The sequence below is a fragment of the Microdochium trichocladiopsis genome, assembly GCF_020744255.1.
Source record: "Microdochium trichocladiopsis strain MPI-CAGE-CH-0230 chromosome Unknown B0I36scaffold_3, whole genome shotgun sequence".
Taxonomy (NCBI): Eukaryota; Fungi; Ascomycota; class Sordariomycetes; order Xylariales; family Microdochiaceae; genus Microdochium; species Microdochium trichocladiopsis.
The window spans coordinates 1,471,795-1,499,743 of record NW_025763546.1 but is presented as its reverse complement, the minus strand read 5'-3'; the positions used below and the strand labels follow the sequence as shown (position 1 = coordinate 1,499,743).

At 56.5% G+C, this 27,949-nt stretch overlaps 11 protein-coding genes across 11 annotated transcripts; 5 read left to right on the top strand and 6 right to left on the bottom strand.

Moving 5' to 3' along the window:
• Nucleotides 1–56: 56 nt before the first annotated feature.
• Nucleotides 57–3,826, bottom strand: B0I36DRAFT_239601 (uncharacterized protein; the record flags this gene model as incomplete). The annotated part of the gene is made up of 2 exons (XM_046149703.1): nt 57–3,293; nt 3,356–3,826. The coding sequence occupies 2 exons, from the start codon at nt 3,824–3,826 to the stop codon at nt 57–59; spliced, it is 3,708 nt and encodes a 1,235-aa protein (XP_046015108.1).
• A 1,402-nt stretch (nt 3,827–5,228) lies between these two features.
• B0I36DRAFT_317428 (uncharacterized protein) lies at nt 5,229–6,238 on the bottom strand. The gene has a single exon (XM_046153155.1). The coding sequence runs from the start codon at nt 6,010–6,012 to the stop codon at nt 5,545–5,547; it is 468 nt and encodes a 155-aa protein (XP_046015107.1). The 5' UTR covers nt 6,013–6,238; the 3' UTR covers nt 5,229–5,544.
• On the top strand, nt 5,796–7,270 carry B0I36DRAFT_86785 (ADP-ribosylation factor 1). The gene is made up of 4 exons (XM_046163482.1): nt 5,796–6,230; nt 6,390–6,462; nt 6,534–6,553; nt 6,640–7,270. Exons 1-4 carry the CDS (start codon nt 6,181–6,183, stop codon nt 7,046–7,048), a joined length of 552 nt encoding a protein of 183 aa, XP_046015106.1. The 5' UTR covers nt 5,796–6,180; the 3' UTR covers nt 7,049–7,270.
• Nucleotides 7,271–8,590, bottom strand: B0I36DRAFT_86786 (uncharacterized protein). Its single transcript, XM_046163483.1, has one exon. The coding sequence runs from the start codon at nt 8,201–8,203 to the stop codon at nt 7,493–7,495; it is 711 nt and encodes a 236-aa protein (XP_046015105.1). The 5' UTR covers nt 8,204–8,590; the 3' UTR covers nt 7,271–7,492.
• B0I36DRAFT_86843 (uncharacterized protein) lies at nt 8,292–9,010 on the bottom strand. Its single transcript, XM_046163484.1, has 2 exons — nt 8,674–9,010; nt 8,292–8,589 (listed from the first exon to the last, which is right to left on the bottom strand). The coding sequence occupies exons 1-2, from the start codon at nt 8,893–8,895 to the stop codon at nt 8,380–8,382; spliced, it is 432 nt and encodes a 143-aa protein (XP_046015104.1). The 5' UTR covers nt 8,896–9,010; the 3' UTR covers nt 8,292–8,379.
• Nucleotides 9,011–9,638: 628 nt separating this feature from the next.
• Nucleotides 9,639–10,893, top strand: B0I36DRAFT_317420 (chitin synthesis regulation, resistance to congo red-domain-containing protein). Its single transcript, XM_046153154.1, has 2 exons — nt 9,639–10,225; nt 10,297–10,893. The coding sequence occupies exons 1-2, from the start codon at nt 9,723–9,725 to the stop codon at nt 10,604–10,606; spliced, it is 813 nt and encodes a 270-aa protein (XP_046015103.1). The 5' UTR covers nt 9,639–9,722; the 3' UTR covers nt 10,607–10,893.
• A 118-nt stretch (nt 10,894–11,011) lies between these two features.
• Nucleotides 11,012–13,094, bottom strand: B0I36DRAFT_317419 (phosphoglucomutase/phosphomannomutase). The gene is made up of 2 exons (XM_046153153.1): nt 11,363–13,094; nt 11,012–11,288 (listed from the first exon to the last, which is right to left on the bottom strand). Exons 1-2 carry the CDS (start codon nt 12,896–12,898, stop codon nt 11,205–11,207), a joined length of 1,620 nt encoding a protein of 539 aa, XP_046015102.1. The 5' UTR covers nt 12,899–13,094; the 3' UTR covers nt 11,012–11,204.
• On the top strand, nt 12,897–15,474 carry B0I36DRAFT_372745 (crossover junction endonuclease MUS81; the record flags this gene model as incomplete). The annotated part of the gene is given in 3 exon segments (XM_046160143.1): nt 12,897–12,912; nt 13,718–15,135; nt 15,154–15,474. 3 exon segments carry the CDS (start codon nt 12,897–12,899, stop codon nt 15,472–15,474), a joined length of 1,755 nt encoding a protein of 584 aa, XP_046015101.1.
• Nucleotides 15,475–15,495: 21 nt separating this feature from the next.
• On the bottom strand, nt 15,496–16,668 carry B0I36DRAFT_86762 (uncharacterized protein). Its single transcript, XM_046163481.1, has 3 exons — nt 16,373–16,668; nt 16,257–16,293; nt 15,496–16,200 (listed from the first exon to the last, which is right to left on the bottom strand). The coding sequence occupies exons 2-3, from the start codon at nt 16,285–16,287 to the stop codon at nt 15,518–15,520; spliced, it is 714 nt and encodes a 237-aa protein (XP_046015100.1). The 5' UTR covers nt 16,288–16,293; nt 16,373–16,668; the 3' UTR covers nt 15,496–15,517.
• Nucleotides 16,669–19,591: 2,923 nt separating this feature from the next.
• B0I36DRAFT_360458 (uncharacterized protein) lies at nt 19,592–20,731 on the top strand (the record flags this gene model as incomplete). Its single annotated transcript, XM_046158316.1, has 1 exon — nt 19,592–20,731. The coding sequence occupies one exon, from the start codon at nt 19,592–19,594 to the stop codon at nt 20,729–20,731; it is 1,140 nt and encodes a 379-aa protein (XP_046015099.1).
• A 4,353-nt stretch (nt 20,732–25,084) lies between these two features.
• Nucleotides 25,085–27,036, top strand: B0I36DRAFT_317405 (uncharacterized protein). Its single transcript, XM_046153152.1, has one exon. The coding sequence runs from the start codon at nt 25,245–25,247 to the stop codon at nt 26,685–26,687; it is 1,443 nt and encodes a 480-aa protein (XP_046015098.1). The 5' UTR covers nt 25,085–25,244; the 3' UTR covers nt 26,688–27,036.
• The last annotated feature ends 913 nt before the right edge of the window (nt 27,037–27,949 follow it).

Here is a 27,949-nt window from a genome sequence, read left to right as displayed (position 1 = left end):
AACGCCGCCAGATGCATATACAACAAAAACCACGGACTGAGCACCTCGCGTGCTTCTCAAGCTGCCACCAAGGGCCGCGTCATGTTCTGGCCGTCCCAGCTGCCCGGCAGCAGCTTTCCACGGCGCGGGACGTCCTTGGGGTCAACCTTGTATTTGAGCTTGATGCCCATGGCAGCAAGCTCGACATCAAGGTACTTGAGCGCGCCAGGAACCGCAACCATCGTGGTGTCCTCACCGCCAATCCACTGAGTGCCCTGACCGTCCTCCCATACCTCGCCCTGCACCTTCACAAGCTCTGTATCCTCGACATCGTCCAGCCGTGTGGCACAGTTGCGACAGCGGACGCTGCCCACGGTCTTCTTTTTGCCTCCAAAGGGAGAGACGGTAGGCTGTATAGAGAGGAAGGAGCCACAGGTGCGGCAGATCCACGATCTCGTGTAATCCGAGCAGTTCATCAGGCGATCTTGCAAGAGGAATGCGGTTCCGTGGGCCAGAAGGGCATCACGCTCCATCTCACCAACACGGATACCACCACCACGCTTACGACCCTTGATTGGCTGGCCCGTAGTCGGTACCACGGGACCGGTCGTACGAACCTGATACTTGTCGTTGACCATGTGACGCAGGCGCTGATAGTAGACCACACCAATGTAGATGTCTGCAGCCAGCTCCTCACCAGTGATACCAGAATACATGGGCTCATTGCCGTAGTAGTTGTAGCCAGCCATCTTCAGCTGATGGCCAAAGTAGTCGGCAGCGGGGTTTTCCTCGTCAAACTTGAACGGCGTGGAATCTTGAGCCAGACCATGGAGGGCACCAGCCTTTCCGGCCAGAGACTCGACGAACATGCCAATGGTCATGCGCGACGGGAAAGCGTGAGGGTTGATGATGACATCAGGCTGGATACCAGACTCGGAGAACGGCATGTCGATCGCCGGCCACTTCTGGGAGCAGACACCCTTCTGACCGTGACGAGAAGAAAACTTGTCACCAATGATGGGTGACCGAGGGACTCTGAACTTGATCGAAATCGTCTGCAGAGGCTCGTTTCCTTGCTCGCTACCAATCAGTCTGACCTCGTCGATGAATGCTTGTTCCGAGTCCTTGTATCTCTCGTAGTGGGTGACGCCGTCCCGGTTGACCAGGTTGCCACTAAAATCCTGGGACACGGTGTGCCACGCGTAGATGATGTCGCCTTCTTGCACCATTCGTCCCACGTAGGGGAGCCCATCATCATCAATCATTGTCTGTGTCCAGGCCTTGACAACGCTGCCGGGGGCAGGACCAAACATTTTGGAGATGGACTTGACTGATTTGGTGCGACTCTCGTCCTTGAGCGAGATCTTCTTCGTCTTGTAGATCGTGCCATGACCAAAACCTCTTTCGTGAGCAGACTTGTTGAGAATCATGGCGTCGTCCATGTCGTAGCCGGTGTAGGAAATGACAGCGACAACGGCGTTGGCGCCGTTGGGGAAGTTGTCGAAACCGTAAGCGTTGTGCAGAGGAGAGCGCACGACAGGAGTCTGGCCCGTCTGCAGCCGGTACATCTTGTTGTCTGTCCGGTGCGCCAGAGCAGTTGCAGGGGTGCCCATAGTTTGTTTACCCATTTGACACTGGTACATGTTTCGTGGCGACTGGTTGAAGTCTGAGAACGGCGTCATGTTCGCCAAGATGGAGAGCATGTTGGTGGGATCAAACTCGACATGCGTCGACTCGCCAGAAGTTACTTCCTGCTCCGTCACCGCAATGGACATGTACGGCTGTTCTAGAGGGCCTACGAAATCCTCCTTCTCAAGAGGCAGGTACTTGGTCGGACGAAGCATGCGCGAGGGCTCGGAAGACATGAAGATGCCTGGATACGAGCCACCTCGAGAAGCGGGTACGTATCCAATCTCCAGCTGCACAGGAATGCCATGCGTGCCTTCCACTTTCCAGAACCGGAACGTGTCGGCGATTCGGCGAGATTCCGCGGGCTTACACCAGCCCAGAATCCGGCCGTTCAGCATGACAACGACGCTCTCGTCCGTAGCAGCAGAGGATGTGTCGACAACTCCCAGCTCAGCCGCCAGTTTGGGGATTGCCGAGACGTCAAGAGCTTTGGTGGTGATCTTGCACTTGTGAGCGAAATGGTTCAGAAGACCGCAAGGCGAACCATCGGGAGTGTGGACAGGGCACAGGAAGCCCCACGACTCTGGCAACAGCTTTCTGACAGTTGTGGTCTTGAGCTGAGCGAAGAAGCTGCCTCTGTGGACCATGCGGAAATGGCTGATAAACCTGAGAAAGTTGAGCTTCTCGGCTACGACGGTGAAACCAGAGACTTGCTGCAGGTCCAAGCCAGTAGGACTGGACAAGTTTCCTGTTGATAGGAAGTACTCGAGCGCGTTTCCGATGTTCTCGTTGGTCTTTGCAAACAGCTTGAGCGGGAAGTCCTTGACAAACTCCTCGGACGTAAATGTCTTGCCGGACCTTCTCTGATACTCTCTGAGCGCAAGGCGGAGGCCGCTGGACAAGAGGTCGTCTAGGCGCTCCTTCAAGATCTGGCCGTACAAGAAGCCACCAAGCAGGATCTCCTGATTCTGTACGGCGTCGGGGTTGTCTATCGCGCAGTCGCCAGCCGCAAGGGCGTACAGCTTCCTGATCATGAGCAGAATCATCCGGAACTTGTCGGAGTTCTGCTCATCCGTGACATCAATGTTGCCGAGATGGACCAGGACAATCTTCCGCAGGAATTCCGTGCCCACTTCGTAGTTCGACAGAGTCTCTGGAACACCGAGGACCGGTCTGAACTTCTCGCCAAGGTACGCCCTGGTCTGTTTCATCGAGTAAAGTCCATAGGTCTTGTACGTGCGAAGCAGGAGCTCCACCCGATCCGTCAGGAAGGTGTTCTCGATGCCCTTGGAGTTAGGGGCGCCAACAAGTCCCTCAAAGATTTCTCGGTCGTTGGTCTCGACCAGGGCCTTGAGAATCATGATGACAGGGACGAGGTATTCGTTCTTCCTCCACGAGAATCGGAAAGTCACGTTTCCGTCGTTGAGATAGTGGAGCACGTTGGTCTGAGAAGTTTCGTCCGGCCGGACTGATCTGAAGATGATACCGTAGGGTGTGTAAGATGGTCCTCTGTTGGCGAAACTGGGACGGTTGATGGCCATGGGGAAGTTTCTGCGGTTGACCAAGAGAAGACGGATGATCTTCTCGATGCCGTTGACGATGAAGTAGCCGCCGAGCTCTTCCGACTCTTCCTTCCGAGCCACGAGCTGCGCAGGGCTGTTGTCCTTGAGGTGGCAGTGGCTCGACTTGCAAGGTGTTAGACTCGACATCCCAACTTTCCCTTCCAGGAGCAGAGGCTTCAGCTTACCTTGACCATGATGGGCAACTGGCCGAGCTCGCGAGTGAACTCTTTCGGGTCCCCACCATTTATCCTGTACTCGAAGGTGGCGGAAAGCTTGCCTCGATATGACACATGCCGCTCGCGGCACTCGGCCGGAAGAATGTCCCTGTTCTTGACAGCGAACTTGTTGCTCGGAGGCAGCTGCGACTTGGTGACGTGCACGCTCTTGTAGCGCACAGTCAGCTTGTTTCGGGAGCTCGGGGCCGACGGATCGTTGGCATCAAGGAAGGTCTTGGTGCCAATGTCCACGAGGCTGTGGGCGATGAGACCATTGGGTCCGAACAGAGCATCGAAGGACTCGATATGGGGGTTGACGGCCTCCTGCAGGAGCGGGTAGGCAGTGTGATCCGTCGGAGGGTTGCGGAAGAGATTCTCGCGGCGCAACGTGTTGTACTCGTGGTTCCAGCTCGTGCTGGTCTTGGTGGACTTTGGCGCCATGGCGCTTCGTGGCAGGCGCAATGCCGACTTCTGGCCAGACTTATGGATCGGAAGAGGATCACTTCTTTTGCTGGACCAGGACTGACCAAGAAGGCGTGCACTGCGCAGACCCGGCTGTCGTGGTGAGCTTTTGAGGACGGAGGAGAGCTTTGGACAAAGCCAGCCGAGTGCAAAGAGACGCTGCGCTGCGGGCATCAGTGGCTGGCGCATGCCAAATTTTTTGGACGTCAGGCTTATCGATAGCTCTGCAGGCCGACTAGCCTGCTCCGCCAGAGGGTCTGGCTTGCCCCACCTGGAAGGCTTCTCTCCCGAGGCACACATTGCTGTCGATCTTTTGATCGCACCTTTGTCTGAAAGAGCTGGCTGAAGCATTTACAAGCTCACTGCCGTGATAAAAGGCGACGCATAATTATCTAGACGGAGTATCGTACTATAGATCGTATTGAGCCATGATTCTTTGTACCCGTGGTCCACAGCCACCTTGCCCTCGGATGGGGTCAGTGGTCTGCCAACAGCTTGGTTGGCTTCCGCTGGCGTCGAATATAGTACTATATGCTGGCTCCCGGGTCGCCCGGGGCATGGGAGTAGAGAGGTTTGCGATGTCCCATGGGAATCAATGTTGGAGCTAGGACAAGACTGCTGTTATGTGATGTAAGATGAAGTTTGGCTGCTAGCCAGGATCCTCTGCGCAACAACTTCTCAACTATTATGGCCCTCCATTCTCGGTACTTGAGTGTTCTGGCGGCGGGTACGGGAGGACCGTGGGCCCTTCCACAGATCGACTTTGTGCTGGGTGTCGGGTACCGGCCGGAACCACCCCGAACTCCCAAGTCTCGCGGCGGCTCCTCAGATCATCTCAGACCTGGCTCAGACAAGCTCGTGGAACATGATGCCAGGACCCAGCAAGCCCCCACGCGCGCCGATATTTCTTTAGCAGCTAATTAATACACCAGGAGGAGGCAGCCACCCTGTTGCACCGCTCTGCCTGAGGCAAACAAACCACTCAGGCACTGGGCACCCCATAACACAAAGACGACTCACTGTGACATGTCCAGAAGAAACTCCTCCAACATCTTTTGCCAAGCCTGGAGGACTGAGCTCTGATGGACAGATAGAGACTCCCCAGGGTGGCCGTCCGTGGGGCATTGGAGAGGAGGAGGAATGCTGAGGTTGGTTGGCTGCGCCGGAGCGCACCGAAACAGCGTTTGGCAACCACTTTGGCGCCCGCTGTCTTGCTGGCCCCCACCCGCTCGCTCTCTGTACGTATTCTGGGCGTCTGTGCTTGCTCCCCACGAGACACCATTTCTTGTGGCGTTTCCTTCCTCTGTCCAAACTCGGCAAAGCAAGAGGCAGGCCCCCTCTGACACCATCGACCTAGCAGTCGCGCAGATCTGAAATAGCACTCACTATCTGCTCAGCAGCGCGGGGGCTTCATCAAGAGCACGTAGGCTGCTGCTCTCTGTCGGCGGCCTGTCAGCTCAGTTAGACACTAGTACAGAGGGAGGCCCCGTCCGTTCCCGCTCGCTAGGCCGCACCCGCTTCCAGCCTTGCGAGTTGGTCATCCGCCGTCGGACGGCGGCCTAATCCCCGTCCCAACTCCATCCTGGCCGCGGCCGTCGTCTACGACCTCGCCGTTCCAGCTCAGAGAAACACCCTGCTCCAAGCTCCCATGCTCCTGCTGCCCGTCGCCGCCCTGCGCCTAGCGACCATCTCCGGCATCACCTGCTAGGAACTGCGCGCGCTTCGACCGCACGCCTGCAAGGGTTAGGGGGCCTGCTCCCACACGAATGAGAAGCTCGATCGCCCTCTGCTAGCCGCTGTGGTTTGTCGCAAGGTTGCCGGTCCATCAGACAGATCCCTCCCTGCCCCATCAGGCCGGGCCACGGGACGTCAAAGCACTCTCGCAGTCGTCCTGGTGGAGAACCACCGCCGTCCTTGATCACAGCGTTCGCCGTGCGTCCCGCACCTTTTGCCCTGCTAGGCTGCGTCTCACCACGCTCATCACGGCGGCAAGTCGCGATTGTCAACTTCGACGGCCGTTGCAAGGCAAGCACTGCTGCTCCCTGCCCTTGCACCAACTGCCCACGGCGATCGCCAGTCCCGGTGCCAAGCGGCCTGCTCCTCATCCACTTGACCTGCGCAGGCGCCAGTGTGGACTGCCAGAACCCGTCTCGTCGAAGGGCCATTATAAAAACATCTGCCTGGCCAGCTCTGCTCTCGCATCTTGTCAACCTCGCGCCGATCCCGCATAAGATCTTCGCGCAGGACTCTTGCCTGGGAGCCACATCTGGCAAGGCAGCAAAGCCATCAGTCTCGCGCAATCACCAGAGGCACTGGACGGTACCATAAGCAAAATGGCAGGCTTGTTTCGCAAGGTTTACGACTGGCTGCTTCGCACCTTTTGGTAAGTGCAAGGGCGAGTCTCCTTCAAGAATCACTTCTATAGTGCCCAAATCTCCTCGCAGGCGGCCACTGTAGTCCAGGAGGCGTGTTCTCGGCACGGCCCATGTCTCCATGATACATAGTGTGTTCCCCGCGCGCCTACTGACATTTTCCCGCTCAGGGCGACTGAGATGGACGTGACCATGATCGGCCTGCAAAACGCCGGAAAGACCTCGTTACTGCGCGTGCTCTCGGTAAGATACCCCGCAGCTCGATACACCCACCACCATTCGATGTTTGACTGACTGAAGATTGCCGACTGAAGGGCGGAGAGTTCACAATCGAGTACGTATGAATCGCCATCCCGTTTGGGTCCTTTCTCGCGAGTGTTTCCTGCTACGGGGAGATCGGTAACTAACACTCGGGCCCAGCTCTATTCCTACCGTTGGTTTCAACATGAAGCGCGTGCAGCGGGGTCACGTCACTCTGAAATGCTGGGACCTCGGCGGCCAGCCTCGGTTTCGACCCATGTGGGAGAGATATTGCCGTGGCGTGGATGCGATAGTCTTCATCGTCGACATTGCCGATGTCGACCTCCTGCCCACGGCCAAGGACGAGCTGCATGCGCTGATGGAGCAGCAGAGCCTCGAGGGGATCCCGTTGCTCGTGTTGGGCAACAAATCCGACTTGGCAAATGGCATTAGTGTCGACGAGCTCATCGACACTCTTGACCTGAGAAGTATAGGACACCGCGAGGTGTCATGTTATGGAATCAGCGCGAAGGAGGAAACAAACCTTGATGCTGTTCTCCAATGGTTGATGAAGTGGGCGAACAGATGACCGCTACCTGTGTGACCACGGCGGGGGCGGAATCTCCATGGTCCTTCGCGCAAAACTCGCCAGTTGCAGTTCAGCATGCCATACCACCCGTGCGGGCCGTTCATGGGCTGCGATGTTGGGACCACGGAGCTGGCAGCGGGTTGGGATATACAAGCCGGTCGGCAACGACTTGTAGTGGATGTTTTTTTTCCGGCGGTCAGAATGCGCACTGTTGGCAGCCCTTCTGATTTTCGCACCTCTACGTTCTTCGCATTTGATTCCGACCCTCTTTCCCAGTCAGCGACACAGCTGGCAGCAAGTCCTTGCTTCGGCGGGCTCCAGAACATCGATAGTTGCAGACACCAGCGCGGCTCCGGGGCTGAACTGGTGTCTTTGGAGTTCCCTGTTGCTTGTCTCGACTTGTCGGCAGAGAGATACCATTCTAAGGAGCAGGCATTGGTGTATTCAGGCGCTTAACGAATATTTCTTTCTTCCTTTCTGGCAAACGAGTTTGAGAATGGGTGAAAACTCATTTTGGCATGAGCAACGCGAGTAGCTAAAGCAGCACAGAACCGCTGCGATATGTTGTGAGTGCGATGGCATGGTAACATTATGTGGCTGATCGTCAAGTACGCGATATCCAAGACGTCGAGTTCCGTGCGGTCGCCATCGCGGGACATTTCTCTTCTTATAATAATCCGGGATTGACAGAGCGACATGGCTCAGAGGCCCCGGAACCTGTATCATGCATGCGGTGATGCGTTGGCAAGCAGCGCGGGGAGGGTGGAGTCCAACGAACCCCCCGTCCATGGGGGGATAGGCGACTTTTGCTGTACCATGATTGGCGCGCGGTGCTCGGGTTTGTCTTGCTTTCGAGCCGCGCCTGGTTCTTTGTGCGTACCTGGTCCTGGTCGAGACAGGCGGCTTGTCTCTTTGCCAGCGCATCAGCGCATGCCATGAGTTTCCTTTCCTGTGAATTATTTGCCGAGTTGCTCGTTCGGCACGGGCAGCTGAGGAGTGGAGAATTGTCGGCGGTTTCAGTATCCCCCGTTGGGAGAATCTCACTTGTTCAACACGTGAGGCTGGTTTTCTCAAACCACTGGCAGAACGCTGGATTGGATTGTATATGGGATGTTGAAAGGCATGGCAGCGGTGTATTGCCATAATCGTGTCCATGCGTTGGACAACAGCCCCTTGTTAATTCTTCGGCCCTACCGCTATTCATTCTCCACCAGCCGTAGAACGGGGCTTGTCTGGAATGAGTGAGATGTAATACCCTGCAGCCTGCCGTGTTCTAGAAGCAGACTCGGATAACCTGAAGCCTCTGGTGGATGGGCAACGCAATGGGCCCGTCAGGTCCCTTGTTCGTGGCTAAGGTGTGGATTTGGAATGACCTGCCTGGGGCAAGGCAAGTGTGAGCTCCACACTGGATCCGTCAACCGTACAAACCGTAGCGTGGCTGAGCTCATATGAGTGCGTCGAGGCTGGCTTGCTGGTGGAGGCCTCCAGCACCACCAGCTCCCGTGCTTACTCGCGCGCGGGCTGGTGAACTGTGAGGGGGCCTACTCGATAAAGCCTTAGCAATGGTACGACAGCCAGAATTCCTGCTGCTGCTTCCGTGATTACACAAACAATCTGTCACGTACCAGCATTGGCGTCCAAGGTGGGTGAGCACTGGCCGTGTGCGATGACGGCATTTCCAGGTGATCTTGACTACTGGCCAGGTTAGAGCTAGGACCCTGAATAAGTGCCGCGCGCTCGCGATGATGCAGGCAGTAGATACGGATTACTGGTGTCTGGTCTGCTGTGGGCCTGACGACAAGACTGTCGCGAGCCAAAGAGGACCATCGTGATCGACAAACCAGCATGCAGCCCTTGTTGTAGCCTTTCGGTTCTCTCTGCAACGCTCGGTCAGGTGCGCAAGCACACAAACACACCTGTACGATAAACCTTGAGGAGAGGGGCAGCGAGGACAGAAAGGCAGCACCGAGCACTGCCACGCCCCTGCACCCAAGGTGCGCCGCCAAGCTTCAAGGTTCCAGGTCCAAGCTTGGGCTAGCTGCCCCGAGTTGTTTGCACCGTCGTACAGGCCGTTTGGCATGGGCCAGTGTCGCGCGCCTTGGCGATGGAGCAGAAATGTCGCTGACGTGGTGGCGACTGACTTTGAGGCTTTGCAGCATCCCATGGCACGAGCCAGGGGGGCTGACCGTAATTGGAATCACGGCTTCCCAGCTCGAGTGGTGCGATGCGATTTGGAATGGCATGGTAGCATGTTGGCGCGTCTGCAAAACACGTTGATCTTGAGTCATCACTCGGCTCGTATCTCGGCTGGGCGGGCTTGTGCGAAAATGCGGGCGCCAGAGTGGGTGTGTCCCTTGCTTTTGGGTTTGGGCGTGATTACACCATCAGCCCACGCGGCCTCCAAACGCTGCATGTTTCGAGGAGTCGCGGAAGGCGCAACTGCCATGCCTTGCCAGCGTTGTTAGCGCAAGCTGTGCGTGCCTTGACGGAGTGTGCCCGTCAATTGCGGCCTAGTGACGAAGGTGCATCCACAGCGGCGCACTCTCTGAGAAGTACGCTGCAAAGGGACCCGACGCTGCAGTGAAGTGACTAAACTGACTGACTACTAACTTAGCAGGAGCGTGTCAGGAGGACGTCATTCAACGCCCCTCCCAAGCCCTCTTGGCGCGCCAAGATGCACCCCAGCCAGCATCGCCGGCTCCCGGCACCCGCGCGCACATTCTGCGCACTGCGCTTGACACTGCACAGCCCTGCGGCGACGGGCCCGCTGGGGGCATTCTTTGCTCGCCCTACAGTAGGGTTCCTCGACTGCTTAATAGCGTCGTCCCCTCCGCCGATTGTCTCGCTTTCCCAGTCTCGCCATCCTCTTTACGCCACTCCCGTATACACACAAACAACACAACTGGATTTTGTCCACGTCGCGAAAGCGCAGTATCGTCAGAACTACCTCCTGCGCCAACACGACCCAGTCAGAAAGTACTTCCCAACAACCGCGTCCGCACACATACGTCAGATGGCCCCACACCCAGATCTCATTGCCAACCTGGCCGAGCGCGCCTACTGCCCATACGGCTATGGCTACGGCGGTGGCTGCTACTCGACCTGGGACTACTACGGCCGCTGGATCTTTGCCGCCGTCGCAATCTTTGTCTTCATTGTCGTCCTCTTCATCTGGGCGTAAGTTGTCCTCCTGCGCGCATCTCTCTCCCTCTTTCCAAAATATGGAAATACTGACATACCCCACACAGCTGCATAAACTCTCGCCGTCGTCGCAGGCAAGGAGTCCAACCAATGTACGGAACCGGCTGGATGGCCAACAACAACCGCTACGGCCAGCACCAGCAGAACAACCCCAACGTCTACTACCCGCCGCCCCCGGCCTATGGCGCTCCCCAAGGCCAGTCGTACCCGATGCAGAACCAGGACACGGGCGCCACATTCCGCACCGCCGACGGCTACTACGGCAACGGTCACCAGGAGGGCGTGCAGAACAACAAGAATGGCGGTGGCGACTATGCGCCGCCCCCTGGCCCGCCGCCCGCGCATACTCGCCCGTAAGCAGTGCGTTGTCGTATGGCGGGGAGGTTAACAAGAGCGCTGGAAGAGTTCGAGGGAACCACGCAGCGTCGCAGTCGCTCACACATGATCACGCTTGCTTATATGCGTCATTACGAGTCATGGCGACAAATCACCAGATGTACAAGACCAGGGAGAGGTCCATTGTTTTCATAGCCAAATGTTATACCCTTAGCACCGTTTGATAGAGATCTGACCCTGATGGTTTTGCGGAATGTTATTTCTGAGCACCAGGATAAACAAGACGCCAATAATATGAATCACGAAAATATGCTACGCTCCCTTGTGACTGATAGGGCTGTTTTCACGATCTTAAAATCCTGGGGTTTCCGGTTCCTGTGCCTGGCAAGAGGGACTATGGGCTAAATCGACTGTCACATGCTTTCGCGCACCGCAGGTTTTTCATTCATGTCATTATCTCGTTAAGTTCTGCCTGGTCAAGACATTCTATACTTCAGCCGCGCCGTTTTTGTCCTGTTTCATCCTCCCGTCTAAACGTGCATCTTTTTGGTATATAATAATGGGGTATTTTGGTGACTGAAATATTCTCCACAGCCTCTGCATGCAGGGGATTGTCCCATCAAGCACCATACTTCTTCACGATGTGCGAGACCTTGTTCGCAAGCTCATCGGCTTCAGACCTCGTGGCGGCCTCGGCGTAAACCTACACATATTGTCAGCAATGATATCTTGGTACCAAATCGTTGGGATGAGCTCCTTTCCAAATGGGAAACTTACGCGGCAAGCGTTCTCGGTGCCCGAGGCACGAGCAAATGATCGTGCATTCGTGTACTTCTTGACAACCTGATCAATCTCGTCCTGGCAGCCAACGGGCTTGCTCAGCTTGCGCTCAGCGTCAGTGGTCTCAAACAAGTCCTTGTCACCAACTTCGACGCGGACGAGGCGGTTGGGAAGATCCTGGTAGGTCATGGCCCAGTCTCTCAGAGACCAGCCCTTGTGAGCCAGAATGACCTCAACCATGAGCATGTCGGAAATGGCATCGCCAACAGTCTGGTTGATGAGATCACCGAGGGCGCTGAGAGTGTCAAGTGCATCCTTCTGTGCCGGGGACTGGGGCTGCTTGGCCTTGAATGTCTGCATAGCATTGGACGAGAACAGCACAGTGCCGTGTCCGTTAGCCTCGAAGTACACGCCAATGTCAAACGCGCAAGCAGCATGGTGCAAATGCTTGACTCCCGTCGGGGTGCACACGACGGGCAGCTGGAGGTGCTGCTCAATGTACTTTGTGCTGGAGCCGTTGGCGTATGCCGTCTGCACGACACCAATGCGCAGCTGCTCATCGAGGCCAGCAGCTCTGAACAGGTCGCCGATGAACGAGGCAGCCAACGTAGCAATACGGTCGCCGTCGAACATGAAGAAGCCAGAGTCAGGATCGACCCAGTAGTAGATGAGACGATCCGCATCACCATCAAGGGAGCACCACCGATCGCCAGGGGCCGGCTTGGGGTTGGGTGGTGCCCGCTGCCTTGTCTTGACAAAGTCGGCACCGCAATCCAGGTTGAGCACCTCAGGCCTAAGCACATCGTCATTGTTGACCTTGACCTCAAGGCCAGTCTTGGTCGAGTCAAGGTGCTTGAGCAGCTCGCTGAGCTTGGGCCCGCCCACACCGTTGGCACAGTCCACATTGAGGGCACCGGTCACCTTACGACCCTTGAGTGCTCTGTGGAAGGCCTCTGTGATCTTGTTGTAATAGCCAACCTCGCTGACCTCACCATACGACGAGGGAGTGCCCTCGGTGTTGATGCAGCGTGTCAGGTAGTGCAGCTGAGGTGTCGTGAGGATCTTGAAGTCGACAAAGGCGGTGTTGGTGGCGGCCAATGCATCAGCGAGAGCGGTGACGAGGGTGATGCCTGAGGGACGAGTGTCGCGACCAGCAATCACCTTGCCGGAGGACTTGAGGTCGATCTTGAGGGTCTCGGCGAGCTTGAAGAAGGTATCGGCAAGGTTTTCGTGGCTGGAGGCGTTGACCAGGGTTGTGGCGTGAACTTCCCACTCTTGCTCAAGCATGTCTCCCAGAGGGTCGACAATCTTGACGCCGTTGTCGACAGCCGGATTGTGGCTGGCGGTGACCATGACACCAATGGTCTGGCCACCGAGCTTGCGGCTGCGGAGGGCGGACAAGAGGCCGACACGGAAGGTGACGCCCTCGAGGAGGTCTGCGTTCATGCGAAAGCCGGCGGTGCCATATTTGTACGGCTTCCCAGGGACGATGTCGTGCTTCTTTGAAGCTGCGATGATGGCGTCGCGGTCCATGGCTGCGAAGGTTGGTGGGGGCTGAGTTACTCGGATCCGAATTGGCAGGCTGGTCGGTATGGAGCGGGGGTTGTGGAAGTGATCGGGTCTCGGTCGAGATGCGGACGGGCCAGGCTTTTGAGATTGGAGTCGAGGCGGGCAAGAAAGTGCTCGGTCCTGGGAATAAAGACGCAAGAGGAGTTCCAAGGTTGCCAGGGCGGTCGCTCGCTGCATTCAAGGCCGTGACGCTGGCGGGAGCTCCATCAAGCAGTGCCCCGCCTCGTTTGCCCGCTCGCTGTGCAGCTGCGCCCCACCAATACGAGACAATGTGGGGCCGCATTGATTCCTCCAACAGAAGCCGGGCGGGCGTATTCTTAGCACACCGCGCTCACCTCTGCCACTGTCGAACTTCATAATGGAGCGTACAAATTCAAGCTGGTTACTAGACAATATTGAAAGCCCGTTCTTCGCGGGTGGACGTGGAACGTGTGTCATATCTTGAAAGTGCTGCCTTTTTTGGGACCTGTGCTTTCTGCGTGTCTTGACTCCTGAATAAACGCGGCAGTTACAACCGATGCAGAACTACTCCCTTGGTGTCACATGACTTGGCGCCCTTCTCGTGTCAAGTGCCCCTGTAGCCTTCGATCGAACTCTTTGTCATCACCACCAAGCAACACGTCGACGCGTCTTCATTTGCGCCTTTGACAAACGCCGGACCTTCTCGGCCCTCATTTATCCCCTGGAGCGACTCCGTTGTTCCCCTCCACCTAGTCTGGTCGCCGCTGAAAATCTGCCTCACCCAATGATCGTTTCGCCATGCCCCAGCGGACCGGCCTTCAGCTAACCCTCTTCTTCTTGGCTGGGTTCAAGAATGGGTAGACCAAGCCCGCGAGCGGAACTCAAAGGGCCTGCTTACATACAAGAATGCCTATGCTGCTTTGAAAGCTTGTCCAATCACTTTCGGTCATCCCTCGGAGCTTCAGCAGCTCAAAGGCTTTGGCCCAAAACTTTGTGACCGGCTCACGGAGGAACTAAAGCAACACTGTGAGGAGAATGGTCTGCCCATGCCTAAGAGGAAGCGCCCAAGCAAAGCAGGACAAGCAGCTGGTGATGATGATGATGACGATGATGAGGGTACACATAGACCAGCGAAGAAGCCCCGGAAGGCCAAGCCATACGTGCCAACTCTTCGAAGCGGGCCGTATGCTCTCCTGCTTGGGCTTTCGTCCCTCGATGAGGAAGCAGCTATTGGAATCACAAAAGATCAACTCATTCAAGAAGCTCAGCCTCATTGCGACTCGTCATTCACAGCACCGAAGGATGCCAACAGCTACTACACAGCTTGGAGTTCGATGAAGACATTGCTAGACAAGGATCTTGTCTCGGAGAAGGGCAGGCCAACGCGAAGGTACATGTTGACTGACGAGGGTTGGGAAGTCGCTCGCAGAATCAAGAACACGACCACGCAAACTGGCCGAGCACCGCCAAATCAGTCAGCACAGTCAACGCGTCCACAGCCAATCAACTTGACGGGGGACCACGAAGATGACTGTGTTGAACACGACGACGCTGTGGACGGACCACGTAACATGGGCTTGGATGGTGCCGGCGAGGAGCAAAACTACGCGAATGTTGTTTCTGTAGGGAATGGGTCCACCGATACCTCGACTTTGCCTGACTTCAGACCAATCCGGCTTGCTCCCGGCACCTTCACAGTAGAGCTCGTGCTTGACGTGCGGGAGATTCGTGCAAAAACCGACCGAGATTACATGCGGGACGCACTGAGTCAGAAGGGCGTTGATCCTATCATGCGGTCGTTGGAACTGGGGGACGCACTCTGGGTAGCGAAGTGCAAGGACTCCAACTTCCTCTCTCGTGCAGGAGCTGAGGGCGATGAAATCGTCCTTGACTGGATCGTAGAGAGGAAAAGGCTCGATGATCTAATCGGGAGTATCAAAGATGGTCGTTTCCATGAGCAAAAGTTTCGTCTCAAGAAGTCTGGAGTCAAAAACGTCATCTACATCGTGGAGGAAATGAGAATGGATGCTGAGGGCCTCAGCAAATATGAGGAAATGGTGCGGTCAGCGATTGCCTCCACCCAAGTGGTGAACGGGTACTTTCTCAAGAAAACCCAAGCCATGGACGACACCGTGCGGTACCTGGCACGTATGACGATGCTTCTTAAGAAGCAGTACGAAGACAAGACGCTGCTTGTCATCCCGACAGAAGTTCTCACAGCACAAAACTACCTTCCACTGGTAAAATATCTGCGTCAGGTGGCACCGAATGACAGCCACTACATCACATATCCGGCATTTGCATCACTCTCATCAAAGTCGGAACTGATGACCCTTCGGGACCTCTATCTGAAGATGCTGATGTGCACAAGACAGGTGACTGGCGAGCGGGCGATCGAAATTCAGAAGAGGTGGAAGACCCCAAGCGAGTTCATGCAGGCATTGCGCGATTGCGGCGAGGGATCGCAGGGCGACAAGAAGAGGCGAGAGTTGGTCTTTTCGCAGCTCGGTGCCTTGCCAGTGCAACGCAAGAAGGTTGGCAAGATCCTCAGTCAGCGCATCGCAGATATCTGGAGTTGAAATGATTACTTGATTGGGAACCTCTACTCAAAACCGAGCGCCACTAGGCTGAGTGGCCTCCAGTCGCCTGCGCCACGATGTTTTGCACCATCTTCTCCACGATCGGCTTAAGCAGTTCTTCCTGGGAACTGAAGTAGCCAGCCATCGACTTCTCAGCATACTTTGCGAGAACATCAACCTCGATGTTGACCGTCTCGCCAGCTTTCTTCTGCGCGACAACAACCTTCTCCTGGGTGTAGGCAATAAGCATGACCTCCCACCAGCCTTCGGCATCATTAACCTTGGTTATTGTCAAGCTTGTGCCATCAATGGCAATGAAGCCCTTGAACACGATGTAGCGCATCATGTCGCGCGCCTTCGGAGCAAACCGGAACGTCAGGGCGTTGCCATCCTGCTCCACCTTGAGAATCTCAGCAACGGTATCGACATGTCCTTGGACAAAATGTCCACCCATGCGTGTGTCGGCTCGGACGGCTCGTTCGAGGTTAACCTTCGAGCCCTGCTGAAGCGCACCAAGATTCGTCAGACGAAGAGTCTCTGGTGCAATGCCGACCTTGAAACTTGGTGGCGATGCGTCCTTCTTTAGATCGGTCGCTGTCAGGCAGCAGCCGTTGATGGCGATGCTGTCACCCAGCTGTGCGTCTGCTAAGAGCTGGGACTTTTCTGGCAGCGCGATGGTGAGAGAGGTGCCGCCGGTCTCATCTTGCGAGTTCAGCTTGGCGACGACTGTGTGTATCTTGTTAGAAGTTACCCTGAATCGACAGGTCCTGGATTCCACGAACCGCCGATCTCCTCCACGAGTCCAGTAAACATCTTGAGCTTTTGTGCAGATGGTGTCGTTTGAGTGAGGGAATGGATGGTTGGAGCCCCGCCACGACTTCAAGATGGGAAAGCTTACAGATGCCTATGTGGGGCGTACCAGTCCCCCTGTGCCGAGCAGACGACCCTGCAGGTTCAGTGGCATTCGCATGGGTCCGTAGCAGAAAGATCAACTCATCGACGTCATCAGTTATTCAGTGATAAAATCCCTTTGGTTGTGACCTCAACACGAGCTGCTCAAGAAGGATGTGAAGGCTCCGAGCTTGAGTCATTGGGCTTGGGATGAAGGACTTTGGCGTCCTTTGGGTTCGTTCTCACCTAGGGTCAACGCACCGTTGCGTATACATATTCTGACGTACACGAACATATTGGATTTCAAAACCTTCAAAAGTAACATAGGAGTTCTTGCAAGATATGGTTCGGATTTGGCACTCCGGTATGTCCCACATGGCCATGTCCAACATCCCTTCGCCCCCTGTTCTCATCTCATGCTTCCCGCAATCACTCTCCCTCGAGAATAGGATCCATGATCTGCATGGGCCCTCTTCGAGGTAATCTGCCCACGCGGACTTGCCTGGCCTGCCTGGGTTTATACCTTGTCACGGTGCAGACTCTGGCCAACTGCACAATTGCTTCTTCCTGGCTTTGTTCCAGGACGCCGCCAGTTGGGCTCTCCCCATGCTGTCCCGCTGTCGTCGGAGAGTATACTCTCGGGCGGCAGGTTTGTACTTGGTGGTAAGGATGCCTGCTAGCAAGTGTCTGACTCTCTGTCGTCGTACTGCCCGCACTCGACCTGGGAGCAGTCTCGTCATCTGATCGGAAGGACAACCGCGACGGCGGACGGACGATACATTGTGCCCTATGACGGCGTGGTGTGGCTTCCCGGGAGAAGTACCTATCCCGCAACGACGGGCTGGTCTCCGTTGAGCTCTTGGCCTCGGAGATATCACCAGCAGCGAAGATCGTTGTCGTATTGCCGGGATTCACGGGAGGAGTAGCAATGCTGGGGCACCGTACTCGGATGGCGTTATATATCGTTCTTTGTCCGTCGTGATGGCAGCTTGAGCCCAGACCCTGACCTTCAGTATCCCCCTGCTGCTTCTTTGGCCATGGGATGCACAATGGGATGCAAAAGTGCGTCGGAAAGAGCCGGACACCTGCTTCTCGGGTCTGTAGGAGCTGAAGGCCCTCGCCAAATGGCGGGGAAGAAGAGGCTGGCGTAATCGATTGGATCTCAGGACGGCCACCAGCTTGTCCTGTAGTCATTGGCTCGAGTAAGATTGAAGATGGCGTTGTCGTTGTCGATAAGGCCTCAAGTGAGTTCATCTGGGCACCACGGCAGAGCTTCTTGTGCTGGCGCTTCTGTAGAGCTGTGCGATTGCGGAACTGGCCTGGCCGGGGTACTCGTGATATCGGGCCGGCGGCATCCCCAGGCATGCTGCTCATGTCAGCGAGGTTAGGCTTGTGGTTCGGTCATCTAGGCACGTCCTGTTTCTTGAGGACATTGCTGCCGCGGGCGGTGCTATGGTCCTTGACGTCATTGTCGGCCTGGGAACAAGTCATCCAGCGGAATACTTTGCTCGTGATGACGGGCATGATGGTCATATGGTCAAAGACTGATATCCAGGACTGGCATTGGACTTCAGGCCTGGGGTGGATAGCCGGTAGCGGAAGTGACCTGAGGTTGCGCCCTCACGATATGGGAGTGGCTCGTAATCATATATTTCCTGCTCGGACTCTAAGGGTCAAAGCTTGAGGGCAGGGAGATTGATCTGTCTACAATGTAATGAGTCCGCCGCGACAGGCAGGCCTGTTCGCATATGGTTGGGCTGTGGACAACTTTGTGATGGTCACTTTGCGATGTGAACTTCTGTGCCTCCTACAACGATACATCAAGCTTGCATTGCGAGTATAGGAAACAAACGTTCTCGTAGTGTACATGTCCTTGTTCTGAGCGGCTTTGTTGTACTTTGTCGTTGGCAACAAGCTCCAGTGTCAAACCTTTTGCGTTTCCCTCCAGCAGCGCGTCGATGCTTGCAATCAAGTAGAACTGACGATTCTTTATGATGTTGCATCTTTATCCCGAGCAGATGTTCCAGTTAGCATGCCAGTTTCATTCTCGCAGTGGCGCAATCGAGGGGCAACCCGTTTGCTAGATGCCGGCACGTCTCTGATGCCTTGTTGTGCAGCGTCTTGCCATTTCACAAACCACGCGAGGAATGTGTTTGCTGGACCAACAACTGGCAAAACAGCATGCCCATCTCGAGAGCATGGACGTGGGCAAGAATCTATCGGCCGCCGCAAGCCATCTTGCTGCATTCGATCGCTTAGGCTCGCTCGTGTTCTTGCGGCACTTCCCTTACTCTGATTCTCCTCTCGTCTTCAGAGCTCGGTATACGGTACTCGCTTGACGACGACATATCAGGCAGCTGGGCTGGTGGGCAGAACACGACCAGTACGCGATGCGGATTTCCCCCCCATCGCAATGAAAGTCCAGTCGACATGCCGCTCCGGATTCGTTTACCACGTCCGCGCGTGGTAGCCTTCGCTCCTCGATTTCACCACCACGAACTATTACACTGACGCATATAAAACAGACAGGTCAGTCTACGAAGGTCGAAGTGGTGGGACACTTCGTGGCTATGAATCTCAAGCGCTCACGTCAAGTCAATACCACGAAACCCTTGAAGCCAACAAACACTGCCAAACACGCCCCCAGCAGCCGTCACAATACCCAGCCGATTTGGGCATCCTGCTCAAACAGTCATCTTTGGTCCTTGACGGGAAGCTTCAACCTCTCCTCAGCCTGGTGCTCCTCCTCCTCCTCCTCCCCCTCCGCAGCAGAATACAGCCCACCCAGTCTTAAGCATCCACTGCCTACCTCGAGTTCCGTTGCGATTCCGTTCCGATCGGTGACGGGGGACCCCCCAGCAGCAACCACACCATGCTCTCCTGCTTGGGCCGCCGCCGACGACAACGGTCCAAAAGAACAAGTACCAGGCCCGGCACGAATACCAATAGCAGCCAGTACTACAACCACCACCACCACCGAAACCAGCACCAGCAGACCGAGAACAGCCAGACTCAAGCCCGGAATTCTCCCTACGTAGTAATCCCTCAGCACCACTACCCCAGAGTCTACAATCTCCCCGGACCACAAAGACCGATGATCCTCCCAGCAGCAGCAGCAGCTGGCGGATCGCGGACAGCCCTAGGTAGTGTAATAACCAGGCCTGCGGCCGCAGCAAAGCCCCTCCGTGGCCGCATGGGGAGGGCCTCCAGGAGCTCCAGGAGCTCGATGTTCTCGGTGTGCAAGAACCTCACGGGACTGCCGGGGAGCGAATTCGAGCATCTGCTTGGGGGCTGCCACGACGAGGAGGACGGAGAACATGACGGGGATGAGAGAGAGGCGTCGTCGTCGTCCGCCGCGGAGGGCGGCGTGTCTATACGCGGTGGTGCCGGGATGGGGAGCAAGAGTGGTGGAAGCAGCTCTTCACCATCAGGGACTAGGAGGAGCTTGCTTCGTCGAGGGCTACGGGCTCCGCCGCCACCGCCGCCGCCGCCGCCGCGACCATACCGGCCTGGCGAGCGTCAAGGTCTGGAAACTTCTACGACCCTGCTGAACTCGTTGCCGCCAACAACAACGACATCTTTGAACTCTACGGCATCACCAACAGCACGGAGAACAACAGCAGCACCGCGCCGCCTGCTCCTCCCGCTGCGCGTCAACGCCTCCGCACAAAACGAGCAGCTCTACTCGTCTCCTGCTTCCCAGCAGCAAGTCCGGCAGAGACAGCAAGACGTGGAGACGCCATACCTGCACGGCGACGAGAATGCCGGATTCTATAATCGGTCCCTGCCGCGGAGGGGGGACTCGCTGTGGCGTGCTGGCCTGCGGCAGGAAGGAGAAGGAGAAACAGGAGTACCACGGAGCCACGACAGCGGAAGACGGTATGAGGGCCGGGTGTCGACCAACAGGATCACCTTGTGGCCGACTATACCCGCCCGGCCACTGCTGTCGTCGTCGCCGTCGTCGATGGCGACAAGACGAGAGAGACGGCAGAGGGGACAGGAGGAGCGAAGGCCCACTCGGCAGCCACACTACCAACAGCAGCAGCCATCACCGTTCGCCGACGAGACGCCATGCTCCTTTGAGCCCCCAGGGCCGGGCCAGCACGGCGCACAGAAGTACTACTACGGCAACAATACCAACAAATGCGGGCGTGATCTTACGGCCGCATATTTGCAGCATGACAGAAGCGAGGATGACCGATTCGAGGTGGACTCGAATGGTGTATCGCCGTGTAGTTCGACGCGTGGAGACGAGTCCTGGAAGGCGACATATGTCGTCTCGCCGCTGACTTCACCTCGGTCGTCGTCTGCGTACTCACTTCCGTTGGGATCTGGTGTGTATAACCATCAATCGCTGCCTCGGTAGCGGCGTTTGGTTCTGATTCGACAGAAGCAGGTGTTGACAAGCATTGCTACGAGGACAGCCCCGGATCGAAAAAAGTTCGCAATGGGTTGGCCGGGGTCTCTATTGGGTTGTTTGGTCTCACACATGATTCGCAAGAGCTTGTATACAAATAACGCACCGTTTTGTTTTGGACACCATGGAGGGCGAGCGTTCATTGGCTAGCCGGGGTCGAGCTGAGCGAGTCGTTGTGACGAGCTGCGACGATGTTTACTTACCAGGTGAATTCCCTACAAGTAGACACCGACAATTCTTAGGACAATAAAGCACAAGGCAGGCGCCCAAGACTTTTTGGGAACGCCCAAGTAAAATGTTGAGATTGTTGTAGGCAAACGCCAATGGATCTTGCTAAGGTGGTGCCTGGTATAGTTCAGCTTGTTGCCTGTCGAAGAGTGGATGCCAAAGGCATTCATGGCACATGTTCCTGCATAAGGGGCACGATGATCTCGAGACACAGATGGGTAACAGCCTCGATAGGGCGGTGGTGGAGATACCCGGGGATGTTTCACGGGACGGACCCGAGCTCATGGAGATTCTCACGTGGTGTTCAAGTGGACCGAGCAAGGATCCATGATGTTTACGGAAAGGACATGGAAGACTGTGCCAAGCGTGATGGTCTAGATGGTCTGGACTGACGTTGGGATGTCTTGCGCCAGAGAGTGTGCTTGCGCGAGGATGACGAACAGGGCGCTTGGCAGGATGTGCCAAGAGAGAGACCACGTCGTCAAGCCGTCTACCGGATGTGGTGGGTTACGTGTCCTGTCGTCGTGGCCTTTCTTGCGGCTTACAGCATTTCCCCGTAGGTGTCTCCCCTCAGCCAAAACATTGTCGGAAACAGTCGTCAGGCACCCGAATAAAAAGTCGGGTTCAGGTGTCTTGTCTCTGACGTCTGGCCGTTTCGTCGCAGGGCCGTTTCTGGTGCAGCCACGCTCGATTTGGAGCGACGGGACGTGCGAGGCAGCCGGATTTGCAGGGACTTGATTGGCCAGGAAGTGGCTGGAGAGCCAACCTGGAAACCCGTATAGTGTGAGGGCTGCAGCGCAGAGACTGTGCAGCAGCAGCCAGCGGCGGTGGGCGAATCAGAGCCGAGAGTGTCTCGGATTGAGTCACTGTGGGGTGGTCACGATAGGGCTGATGGGGCATCGTGGACGGCACAAACAGCCATGATTTGATGGGTACGGGAACCGAGGCGCTGCAGCAGGGTGGGTTCATTCACCCCGGCCGGTGGTCAATCCATGGATGAGCATGCAGTCCCCGTTGCTCACCGACCTCGAGATGCAGCACGGCAGTGAGTCGTTGGTGTTGAGCGGCATGCAGTCGTGGCCATTGGTTAGAGAACAGCCCTGCGCGGATAAGCGACAGGGGCAGAAGGGTTGTCCAACTGCCATTGCACGGGATTGCACGGGACCAGCTGACCCGGGGAGCATTCCAAGGTTTGTGCAGGAATGCTCGGGTGTCCGTAGCCAACAGACACAAGCCCAGGGGAGACTGAGCTTGTGCAGTGTCGCACGAGCAAACAGCAAACAGCAGTCCACGGGTCGTTCCAGTCCACCCAGAGACACTACGCTATACCTCTAAAGTAGGCTCGTGCAGGTGGGCCGGCAGACGGATAGGACTGGCTGCAATTGCCCTGCAGGCAGCGCCGAGTGGCCTCTTGTCCTGTCTTCTGGCGTCGAGCTGTCCTTGCGAGGAGGACTCGACTTATGGAGAGCGAATTGGTGGGTGTCCTGATGCTTCGCACCGGTCGGACTGAGTGGAGGACCTTTGAGGACTGTGGTCGCTTGTCCATGGCATGCTCGGCGGTGATTGGCCCATGCTCGTGGAAGACCCCAGAACTCGGTGGACCTAGAGCGAGCCGCCGGACCCGATTTGTCAGGCAACGACATTCGACCCTTTTGAGACCAGCAAGGGAAGCAGAACATTGAAGCACTCCACCGCATCCAGCGCAGGTGCCGCCTGAGCTCTGACCAGAGCAGAGCAGAGCAGCAGAGCAGAAGCTATGCAATGCAATGCAAAGCAATACAATAACATCAGCCAGAGTACATTGGAAGGAGATACATGTCCCTCGCGAGCAATGTCTCGCTCGCATGGGCCATCCGCCAGAAGGAGTGGCTGGGCTGGTACAAGGCGCAGTCGGGCTTTGGCAGCGAGGGCGGCCGGACGGTCGATTCGGCCGTGTCGGGGGAAATCATCATCGCATCATATCAGGGCACATTGGGGCTGAGCAGCTGCCATCAGGACATCTCAGTGGGGCCGCACTGGGCAAACGCCTTCGTTAGTGGCCGGCGAGGCAAGTGCTGCGCCCGGCGAGCTGAGCATAGAAGGCGACAGTACGAGACACCGTGCCTGTCGCTGGCTCTTACAGTGTATGGCACCATCTGGCTCATCTGTCCATAATAGTGTTTTCGACCGATCATTCATGGAGCAGGCTCATCAGGAGGAGAGAAGCATCGTGGTGCTAACTCGAGAAAGAAAGAAAGAAAGAAAGAGAGAAAGGAAAAAAGGTTCAACCACTCCAACCGGACGACCCGAGTGCGAAGGTGCCACAGCTGCCATGGACGAGGCAGCTCGTGGAGATCACCACCACTAGGGGGGAGGCACTGTGCGTCACGGCACGGACCCGCTCTTCAGCTTCGGGGGCGGGCAGGGGCCTGCAGGCTGCTGCCTAAATCCGCTCCTGCTCAAGACCGCAACAACTCCTCGTCTCACGCCCGCCCACCCGTACGTCGCCTCCCAACGTCGCCTCTCTCTCGTCTGCCTCTTTCGAGTTGCTCTGGTCGGTCCTCCTCTGTCCTATCCTGTCCGTGTCTCTTGTTCCTGTCAACTCGCGGCCTGGCCCATCAGGTAGACACATTTCGTCCCTGTCAGCAGTCCCACTCTCGCTGCTCTCGTCCTCCCGCCGCCAGGTCCTGCTTCGACTTAACTGTGTCGACCCGCCCTGTCCACCCTCATCCATCCAACCTTTGTCCACCTTCTCGTCCTGCCTCGACGAGACAAATACGCACCTGTCGCCATCTCCAAATCGCGCAGTCTCCAACACCTGGCCTGCTTCTCGCAAGGTATATGCCGCAACCAGGAAGTTCTGGACCACTCTTACCGCATCTCGCCGCGGTCTCGTGCCACTCCATCTGAGCCAAGGCATACTCGCCCCTGGTCCGCATCTCTCCGGGGCCTTGAGTCATCATCCATCATAGGACACCTCGACTGGTGTCTCTACTGGATTCTACCAACAAGTAAGGATACTCTCTCTTCCTGGCAATCGACGCGTTCGTCCTCGCGGCATTTTCTCGACCATCCCGGCTTGGTGTATCAAGCCGGATCTTCCCTTCCTCGACCTCCTGTGGATTCCTCAGGCCAACAGCTCCTCGGTGTGTCGACAGCACAGGGTGACTCACAGCCCTATCTAGGCTTGGAACTACGCACCAACAGTGCTAACCCCTCTTGCCTCTCGTCATAGCTTGCCAATCAGTTGTCTCGTACCTTGTGCATACATCTATCGCCCTGTCCTACTCCAGGTTTCCTCCCTCCTCTCGCCTTCAACATGTCCTTTACCAACCCTCGAAGGACACCTGCCCCCCACCAGGAAGGGCTCGGTGAAGGCCTCAAGATCAAGACAAACGTCGTCCTCCGCAAAGGTGCAACCTTCCACTCTCCTACTACTCCCCCATCCAGCCCCCCTTCTACGTTCAGAGTGCCATCACTCCCTCGTCGCTCGCAAACAACACTCGAGGATGTTGTCGACGCACACCGGCGCCGCGCTGCGTTGACCATCGGCGACATCGACAAGACTCTGGCCGGTGGCAAATCAAACGCGCCTTCTCGTCGCTCGTCTCGTGACGACACACTCCCCGTTCCTCGTGGTTTCTTGGACAACACTGTCATGCCCGACACGATGGCTGGCAAGCTTCCCGCCCCGGAGAGGCGAGTCCTCCGCCCCCGGAACCGCCGCAGCAACCGCCACGAGTCTGACAGTGGTCTGGGCTCGTCGCTCGACTCGGCAAACCAGAAGCACAAGGACGCTGCCGTCACGGCTGGCGCCATCACACGCTCTGGAGCTTCATTCCGTCACGAGTCGCTCGGACGCCTCAGCAGCCGCGCCATCAACCGCATCACCGAGCACACTCTTCAGCCCCTGCTGGCCAATGAGAAGCTCAAGGACTTCCGCCCTATTGTACTGGACTGCCCGCGGAGGATTCAGGAGCGCCAAATTGTCTGCCTTCGGGATCTTGAGAAGACTCTGATCTTTATGGCACCGGTGAGTGAGCTCGAGAACGACTCTGGTCTCTGGGGAGTTACTTACAGGATGTTGTGTTTGAAGGAGCGGGCAAAGACTGCCGAGCTGTACCGCGACTTCTGCCTTACTTCGATCCAATGCATCCAAGCCACCGTGGAGTACCTCACAGACCGTGAGCAAACCAGACCGAGCGATCGGCCTTACACCAACGGCTACTTCATCGACCTCGTTGAGCAAATCCGCATGCACGCCCAGCAGATGCAGGACGCTCGCGAGAGACTGGCCTCTGGCGAGGCTGCCGATGACCTCGACGTCGACCCGTATGTTTCTCTTCATCAACTCTGCCTGCAACCACCTACTGACATGATCACCACCAGCACCGATGAGGTCAAGCTCATGGGTGGTCTCTCTCAAAACGGACGGCCCGCCGAGCTTGTCAGAGTGAAGAAGAACGGCAAGGCCATCTCTCTGGCGACCGGCCAGCCGATCGAGGACTACGACGAGGAGTCCAAAGATGGTCCTATCCGCGTCAAGCGATCAATGAGCCAACAGCTCGAAGACGAGGAGGAGATCATGCGTTCCATGGCTCGCCGGAAGAAGAACGCCACTCCGGAGGAGCTTGCGCCCAAGAAGTGCAAGGAGCCTGGCTGCAACAAGGAGTTCAAGCGCCCTTGTGATCTCACCAAGCACGAGAAAACACACTCGCGCCCCTGGAAGTGTCCCTTCACCACCTGCAAATACCACGAGTATGGCTGGCCCACGGAGAAGGAGATGGATCGCCACGTCAACGACAAGCACTCCTCCGCGCCTGCCATGTACGAGTGCCACTTCAAGCCCTGTCCGTACAAGTCGAAGCGTGAGTCCAACTGCAAGCAGCACATGGAGAAGGCTCATGGCTGGACTTATGTCCGCACAAAGACAAACGGCAAGAAGGGCGACAGCGTCAAGGGCAGCTCCTCCGCTCAGCCCACGCCTGCCATGGGTAACCTACCAACCCCAAGCAGCGATCACACCAACCCCATCATGACTCCCCCTGAGGACATGATGATTGGTTCGCACCTCGACTTTCCCATGTACCCTTCGCACGAGCAGTTCCAGGCCGACCTCTTCGGTGTCCCCAGCCTGCATGATGACATTCAGCTCGAGTTCTCCCCTGAGGATCTCACACCCGAGGAGCTCTCGTCGCCCCTCGAGCGTGGCACTCCATCCACTGATGCTGGCCAGTTCAATGCTTTCCAGGAGCTCACCCCCGAGTTTACTGGTCAGTTTGAGGACATCTATGGAGCGCACGTGCAGCTGCCCACCCCTCCCAACAACTTCTTCAACAAGGAGTTCTCGGCCAATTTCGCCACCATGGGACAGGATCTGTGCGCGCCCCTCAATGGCAACCAGCCTCACTTCTCGCCATCTGGCCAGGGCAGCGCCATGCTCTACACCCCTACCTCGATGGCAGACTTGGACGAGGGCTTCATTGACGAGTTTGCCGTCAACGGTCAGATCGGCGAAGATTTCCCTCTTTTCCCAACTGGTGGTCTGGACAAGTCTATGGAGCTTGATCCCACCGTGTTTGGCACCATGCCACCAAGCTTGGCTGCTGGTTTTACTCAGCCATCGTCTCAAGACTTTATGGACTACACCACGGTAGACTGGTCTGGCGATTTTGCCACTTTCCCGGAGCAGCACTGAGCTGTTAAGAGTCAGCACTAAAGGGAGATTTCTTACGATGTTACGATTATGAGTAGAAGTTCTGGCTGCGCAGGGTTTCTGCGGCTGCAGGTTGTGCGAACCACTTAGCGACAAGTCTTTCAGTCTTTCGAGGTTGAGTGATACTCCCCGAGACTTTTGTACATAATTTTATGTGTTCTGGTTTCCGCAAGCTTGCCACCTTGTTTTTTCTTGATTGCTCTCGGTAAAGCTGGGCGAGAGTATGGTTGGCAATCAGACTGAAGCCATTTTCGGATTGGGAATAGGGTTTAAGATTTCGAGGTCTATAGCCCCTGGCGGTTAATGAATTGACCACACTCCTCTACCTGAACGTGCAAGTCTCATTATCCGTTGATTCAAACGCTAGTTGTGACTGCCTAGTGACTATTGCGCTCCATTTCCAGAAGGGACACAGGCCAGAAGCAGGGCTCTGTCTTTGTCGTTGGAATCGTCTTAAGCCGGCGTTGTCTTCTGTCGGGTCGTAATGCTGAGTGAGGTTGCTGGTGACCGCCTGCCTGCATGGTGGTCGCAGCTTCCCATACGGCCGTGGTGGATGCGCAAAGATAAGTGGGGCTCAACCGACCTCTGAAATTGCGAGCCTTCCAACGCTGGCCAATTTTTCTTTCCCTCCTGCATGCTCACCCACGACTTCGTGCTATGCGGCGACGGAGCGCGCACGCGCTGCGGCGTGCATCTTTCAGGTGCGCAAGGTCCCGTTGGGCTCGCAAGGCATGATTTGGTTCCAGAAAACACCATCACTCACTGACGGTCACAACTTCGCGAGCCTCGAGGGAATGCGTGCCTGCTCTACGACCAAGCGCTCGCTGGCCCATCTCGAGAGCTCGCGCGGAGCTTCAAACCGTAAGTGTTTCTTTTGTGCTTCTTATTGCCCAGCCTTCTCTGTCGCCTTTATAGGTGTATTAGCACAATGATGCTCTGTCGCCGCCAGGCAAACTCGGCCACAGCCCGCACCTCGCTTCCAAGCGAGTCGATTTGGCTTTCACCTTGGCACGCCATCATCCCCATTCTCCTTCGCCATCACTCCCTCTTTTCCCATTTTCACCTACCACCACACGTCACAGCGGAGAGAAAGAAAGAAAAAAGGCTCGACCGGAAATGATGATTCGGACACCGTCAGGGTCCAACCTACACATACATAACATAGGAAGAGCCGTATGAGACTATCCTCGAGGAGCTCCGGGGCTGGGCCGTCGAGTGGTTTTCCGCGCTGCTCGCGCAGCAAG